General features: G+C 45.1%; 1 protein-coding gene across 1 annotated transcript; it reads left to right on the top strand.

Annotated features, from left to right (window-relative positions):
* The first annotated feature begins 576 nt into the window (after positions 1-576).
* Positions 577-6,324, top strand: LOC115679339 (NADPH--cytochrome P450 reductase 1-like). The gene is made up of 18 exons (XM_030602934.2): positions 577-1,083; positions 1,177-1,236; positions 1,351-1,427; positions 1,524-1,581; positions 1,668-1,751; positions 1,898-1,934; positions 2,815-2,884; positions 2,988-3,179; positions 3,266-3,358; positions 3,504-3,729; positions 3,854-3,937; positions 4,028-4,179; positions 4,336-4,432; positions 4,680-4,829; positions 4,931-5,008; positions 5,125-5,247; positions 5,357-5,470; positions 5,982-6,324. The coding sequence occupies exons 1-18, from the start codon at positions 718-720 to the stop codon at positions 6,060-6,062; spliced, it is 2,142 nt and encodes a 713-aa protein (XP_030458794.1). The 5' UTR covers positions 577-717; the 3' UTR covers positions 6,063-6,324.
* Positions 6,325-6,674: the final 350 nt, after the last annotated feature.

Genomic DNA, 6,674 nt, shown 5'->3' with positions numbered 1-6,674 from the left:
CTCACAACATGAGCATTTCGCTGAAAAACATGTCGGGTTCCTATTGAAACGGATCCATTGGAGAAAAAAATGCGAATGATTTGTGCATTTGATAATTTAAACTCGAAATTTATCAATAAACAAATCGATCAAAATAAATAAATTTTAGCCATTATCAATGAAATTTGCTATGATTGCCGAGGCCTGAAGCAGCTTCAACTTCTCTTGCACGAGCGATGGTCGGCACCGACCGCCTCCTAGCGCATTGGCACGAGAGTCCGACACCCGCCGCCATCAAAATCAGCTCCGCGGCGGCGGGTACGGCGGTGGCCGCCTCCTAGTCCTCGGAGCGGCGACCGATTCCATACGCGCCTACTCGCGCAAGCGAAAGGAGGACGAACCAGGGGGGGAAGGGGAGGGGGGGGGGGGGGGGGGAAGTTAACCATGGTTAACTCCGGGGTTAGGTGGGTTTGACCAGTCGGGTTTGGTAGGCGTTGGCTCCCTCCTAACTCTCTCTCCCCCTCTCTCTCTCTCCTCCTTCTCTCTCTTCCTCCTCCGTATAAAAGCTCGACCTCCTCCCCCCTCCTCCGCTCAGTCTCGCTTCTCTCCAACCTCACCTACCCCCTCCACCGCCGTCGCCGCCGCCGCCGCCGGAGAAGGAGGAGGACGCTTCGGTCTCCGCCGCCTCCCTCGCCGCCGCTCCGGTTGCCCCCGCCGGTCCCGGCGACAGGCCGCTCCATGGACTCCTCGCCGTCTTCCACCTCCGGCTCCCTCAGGGCGTCGCCGCTCGATCTCATGGCGGCGATCATCCGGGGCAAGGCGGACCCGTCCAACAGCTCCGCCGAGTCGGCCGCCAACGAGCTGGCCTCCATCATCCTCGAGAACCGCGAGTTCGTCATGGTCCTGGCCACCTCCATCGCGGTCCTGATCGGCTGCGTCGTCGTGCTCGTGTGGCGCCGATCGGGCGGGAGGAAGCCGCGGGCCTTCGAGCCACCCAAGCCGCCGGCGGTCGTGCAGGAGCCCGAGCCGGAGGTCGACGACGGCAAGAAGAGGGTCACCATCTTCTTCGGCACCCAGACTGGTACCGCCGAAGGCTTTGCTAAGGTACGCGTGTCGGTTTAGTTGAAAGGGATTTGGAATTTGGCCGTTCTGTGCGCGTCTCGTTGACGATCCGCGTTGGTTTTCGTCTTTGTGAAGGCTATGGCGGAGGAGGCGAAAGCGAGGTACGAGAAGGCGGCGTTCAAAGTCGTTGACTTGGTATGCTTATGACTTCCTTCTCCTTTGAGCTTAGAATTCTGGTCAATCTCGTGTAATTACCGTGTGAACGGTGGAAGTATTGAATAATTGCTTGAGTGGGGGTGCGCTTTGCAGGATGATTACGCTGCTGAGGATGAGGAATACGAGGAGAAATTGAAGAAAGAGGACGTGGCCTTTTTCTTCTTGGCAACGTGAGTTCTGTTCTACGATATGTGGCGTGTTCATGTCCGAGTTCTGCATTTGGCTGTTGTGGTTTTTTATACGCTATCTCGATGCTCTTTACGCAGATATGGAGACGGCGAGCCGACAGATAATGCTGCGAGATTCTACAAATGGTTTTGTGAGGTAAACTTTGCTAGCCTTAGCCAACAGTGACTTAACTTGACTTCTCTTTCCTAGAGCTCAAATTTTGGGATTGTTTGTCTAAATAGGGTAAAGAGAGAGGTCAGTGGCTACAGAACTTGCAGTATGGAGTTTTTGGCCTTGGCAACAGACAGTATGAACATTTTAACAAGGTTTGGAACTAAACTTGATTGGTTCTTCTGTACTCTTTTGTGAAGTCTGCTAGCTTTGATTCTAGGAATTTTCATGACCTCTCAATAGTCAGTATAAATGTCATTTTTCTCTTGCTGATGACTTTGATTACTATTTTCAATTATAGGTTGCAAATATAGTGGATGACATCCTTGTTGAGCAAGGTGAGTTCCCATTCATCTGGCTGCCATTGCCAGTTGTGTGCCATTTTATATCGAGTCTAGTTTACTGGGCTACCATGTCCTGGCGCGGACATTTGTTGGGAATGCCGTGGTCGGATGAGTTTCTAGTTGTAGTCATTTGAGTCCTGCCGTATGGAGGTTCATTGTAGTCATGACTTTCTTTAGGTTTCTCATATGAACATTTGTTGGGAATGCCCTGGTCGGATGAGTTTCTAGTTGTAGTCATTTGAGTCCTGCCATATGGAGGTTCCTTTTCCTGTTGGGCAGCTTAATTTGCGCTAAACCTAGCTTAATTGAATGCTTTAATTTGGGTAAAGTGCGGTAGTTTTTATTCTTCTTCCTCGAATTTATCTTCCTCGAATGTGAGCCATTCTGCATATGTTAATATCTGGAACCTGAAACAGTAAACATGGCTTTGTGTAACATAATGCAAGTTACTGATAGGACTCAATGCAAGGCAAAGGCCACAAGCAGCAACTTAGGCAAAGGAAACATGCACATGCTTACATATTTACCGCATAAGTGGACAGGTTATGTGTATATCTGACGACTATTAAGTTTAAGGAGGATTTGTCAATTCAATTCAACTTCACATTGGCATATATTGCTGTACAGTTGAGAGCATGGCATATTCATGCTAGATTAAGGGTTTTTACCTACCTTGAAGTTGAGCTAGTAAAAATGCGTTTCTCTGTCATTCTTTTCTTCAATGTTCATGTCAGTCCTTTGGAAGTCAAATTCCATGGAAAAAAGAGTTAAAGTGATGCTCTTGAAATTGTTTTTTCCCGTATCTCGTTGGCTTCAATAGAAACCTAGTTCCTGAGTTGCTTGTAGTTCTCTCATTTAGATTAATAATCTGCAGGTGCGAAGCGTTTAGTGCCAGTCGGTCTTGGAGATGATGACCAGTGCATTGAAGATGATTTCACTGCATGGTATCAGAAATACTTAAATCAGCTTCTTGCAGTTAGCTTTCTAATCTTCTTTCAATCCTGAATCTAGTATAATAAATCCAATATTTTGATTTTCACTCTGTAGGCGTGAGTTGTTGTGGCCGGAGTTGGATCAGTTGCTTCGGGATGAGGATGATGCCACAACTGTGTCCACTCCCTATACTGCTGCTGTACCAGAATATCGGGTTGTTTTCCACGAACCTGCAAATGCTAAAGTAGACAGAAGCTTGAGTTTTGCAAATGGCCATGCCGTAGTTGATGCGCAACACCCATGCAGGTAATGAAGTGCTCAGTACTTTTAGTTTATGATTAAAAAACCACATCAATCTTCTTCCATTAAGACGTTTGTTTTTCTTCATGAAGGGCTAATGTGGCTATAAAGAAGGAGCTTCACACTCCTGCATCAGATCGCTCTTGTACTCATCTTGAGTTTGACATTGCTGGCACGGGACTCACGTAATTTTTCATCCTTGATCACTTGCTTTATGTTGGTGTAATCATACTGCCTTCATCCTCTGATTTTCTCTCTGAATATTTTTATGAGCAAGTATGCTGTCTAGAAATACGTGGGCACTTGCTCACCTTCTACTTCTCTTGTCAGATATGAGACAGGAGATCATGTCGGTGTATACTGTGAGAACCTGATTGAAACTGTGGAGGAAGGATTAAACCTATTGGGTTTGTCGCCGGATACGCATTTCTCCATCCATACTGATAATGAGGATGGAACACCGCTTGGTGGAAGCTCGCTACCACCACCATTCCCACCCTGTACTTTAATATCAGCACTCACACGATATGCAGATCTCTTGAGTTCTCCCAAAAAGGTTTGGTTTCTTTACTATATTTTTACTGTGGTTATGTGATTAACTACGGATTACTATGAGTTAATGAAGTTTGTATGCCTCTGTTCTGCTGCTATTCTGATTCATTGCATTGTCTTCTCTTCAGTCTGCTTTGCTAGCTTTGGCAGCTCATGCTTCTGATCCTGCTGATGCTGATCGATTGAGACACCTTGCTTCACCTGCTGGAAAGGTTGTGAACAAGCCTATGAACTGAATCCTGATCGGTGTTTATGCATCCTCTTTCATGTTTGTGGAAGTAACTTGTATGCCAATTGTACAGGATGAGTACGCCCAATGGATAATAGCAAGTCAGAGAAGTCTCCTTGAAGTCATGGCTGGATTCCCCTCTGCTAAGCCCCCACTCGGTGTCTTCTTTGCAGCAGTTGCCCCTAGGTTGCAACCCCGATACTATTCAATCTCATCATCCCCAAGGTGATTTTTTAGATTTCATTGTTCTTGCATTTGCCAAACCTTTTTATCCAGGTTGCATTTATTACTATGATGGCAACCAGCCGATTGTTTTTTCAGTTTCATGCAACTATACCTGTATTTACTGAGTTACTTATTACCTGCCATTTTATTATTCAGGATGGCTCCCTCTAGGATTCACGTTACTTGTGCACTAGTTTATGATAAGACTGCTACTGGAAGGATTCACAAAGGAGTGTGTTCAACTTGGATGAAGGTATATATACATTGAAATGGTCCCATCTATTACAATCTCGTCCCAGTCTCCTTCCCCCACTAAACATAGTTTATGACTGAGTCTCCTTGAAAGGAATTCTTCTTAAGCTAGATGATTGATTAAGCATGAACCTCTCCGGCTATATCTCTGACTCAGAGATTCTCTGCACGACTAAAGTGGGAGGCTAATTGTTATATGGCTGTCTTTGACCTATGGTGGTTTATTTTGTTCCTTTATTCCTTTCCAGAATGCTGTGCCTTTGAGCAAAAGCAATGAATGCAGTTGGGCACCCATTTTTGTAAGGCAATCAAACTTCAAGCTTCCAACAGATGCTAAAGTGCCGATTATCATGATTGGCCCTGGCACTGGATTGGCACCTTTCAGGGGCTTTCTGCAGGTTTGTCTCATCGCGAACTCGTGTCTGTTATAGGTGGATGTTGTAATATACTCGTTGAATCTATCTAAGCTAACAAATTGTCATGTGTTTTCTCATTCCAGGAAAGATTTGCTCAGAAAGAAGATGGAGCTGAATTGGGACCTTCAATATTGTTCTTTGGATGCAGAAATCGTGGAATGGTTTGTGATGCGCTCTTTTTTGAGTTAATGGGATTGAATGGACAGCTGCTATGAAAAATGTAATACCGAGTTGTCCGCCACTGATTTTCTCTTTCCTTGTCGACCCTTTTTTGCAGGATTACATTTATGAAGAGGAACTGAACAACTTTGTTGAATCTGGTGCACTTTCTGAGCTAGTTGTGGCCTTCTCACGTGACGGACCCACGAAAGAATATGTTCAACATAAAATGATGGAGAAGGTATTGTTCTACTTTACCTACAACCACTAGTAGCATCAACATGCTTCTGTTTTTTCAAGTGGGTAATTATTGGTCTCTTCTTACTAACGGCTCTTTTCCCTCTCTTTAGGCATCGGATATCTGGAACATGCTTTCTCAGGGAGCTTATATTTATGTTTGCGGTGATGCCAAAGGCATGGCCAGGGACGTCCACAGGACACTGCACACTATTGCGCAAGAACAGGTAAATGACATTTACTCATGCTCCCTCCTGACCCACAATAAGAGAAAAAGCAATTAAGTTCCCAGCATCATAAATGGCCGCTTATTGGTGGTGCTTGCCATCTGCCATCTGCACAGCCATCTCGGTTTTGGTTGAAAATGTTAGCTTCCATCTACCACATCTGTGGGCTTGTGAAAGAGACTGATGATTTTAATTTCTCAATCAGTGGCCTGCTCTTTGGGTGTGTCGTCTCTTTGCCTGTCTGCAACTTTCTAGTGGTTGAGCTTTTCCAATAGCGACCCACAACTACCCTCTGCTGACACTTTTCTAAATAAAAACAATTTCGTTGTCGAAAGCAACACTTTCATCTTGTTTATGTTTTTTTTGCGTCGCTTTCTGGTGGACCATGAGGGGTCATTTATCTTTTCAGCCGGCAACCATATGTTTCTTACCTTAGTGTCCTCGCTTACTTTTAGATTCCTATTCCTATTTTTAGTCGCGACTAAGCGAGTTGCAACTTGTGCTGTCACAGGGATCTCTCGATAGTTCAAAAGCGGAGAGCATGGTGAAGAATCTGCAAATGAGCGGGAGGTATCTCCGCGACGTGTGGTAACGAACTAAATCCCCGGGATGACGTTACGTTTCAAGAAAGCTAATGAGATAGCCAGGCTTTTGCCGCGAAAGCCTCCCCTTGCCCGAACCCGCGAGGGCAACGACACGTTTTATCGTGCCACGGGGGGATTATATGATTCTTTCTCTTCTCCTTCTTATTCTGTGGGGGTAATTTTTTGGTTCTTATAAGTTATACGCAAAAACATTGTAAAATAAGTTATATTTTTAGGTAATGTGAACTCTAAATTTTCCTCTTGTGTTGAGCCTGAATTGGGGTTCAGAACTTTAGATGATGACAAAGACAGTTTTTCTGTCCTCGGCTTGTACCAAGCGTATCTGCTTTTGGACTAATCAAAGTTACAACGTTTGAATCGATGCCAACTTTGGCCGCTTTCCCTTTGCGACAAGATACCTCTTTTCCTATCGTGTCGGGAGTTTTCCTTTGCACTCCTCTAGAAATTGTGGTTCAGCATTTAAAACAGAGAGATCCTTCTATTTTTTCCTAAATTAGGCAAGAAGGGTCACGCCTTAAATATGAAATATGGCAAGAGTTCCGGGGGTTAGGCAGTATTCCTGGTCCGGAAGATGTTTGATTAGTCGGCGTTTAGAGCGT

Source organism: Syzygium oleosum, unplaced genomic scaffold (assembly GCF_021117445.2).
Source record: "Syzygium oleosum isolate NSW1041296 unplaced genomic scaffold, Sole_v2.1 Sole_v2.04, whole genome shotgun sequence".
NCBI classification, from domain to species: Eukaryota; Viridiplantae; Streptophyta; class Magnoliopsida; order Myrtales; family Myrtaceae; genus Syzygium; species Syzygium oleosum.
This window is presented reverse-complemented; position numbering and strand designations above follow the sequence as displayed.

Bases quoted from the DNA above. Each gene is read 5' to 3' on its own strand.
- LOC115679339 (XM_030602934.2), top strand. From the start codon at position 718: ATGGACTCCTCGCCGTCTTCCACCTCCGGCTCCCTCAGGGCGTCGCCG. The intron at 4,180-4,335 runs GTGATTTTTTAG...TTTATTATTCAG, and splicing joins TCAATCTCATCATCCCCAAG to GATGGCTCCCTCTAGGATTC. The intron at 4,830-4,930 runs GTTTGTCTCATC...TTCTCATTCCAG, and splicing joins CTTTCAGGGGCTTTCTGCAG to GAAAGATTTGCTCAGAAAGA.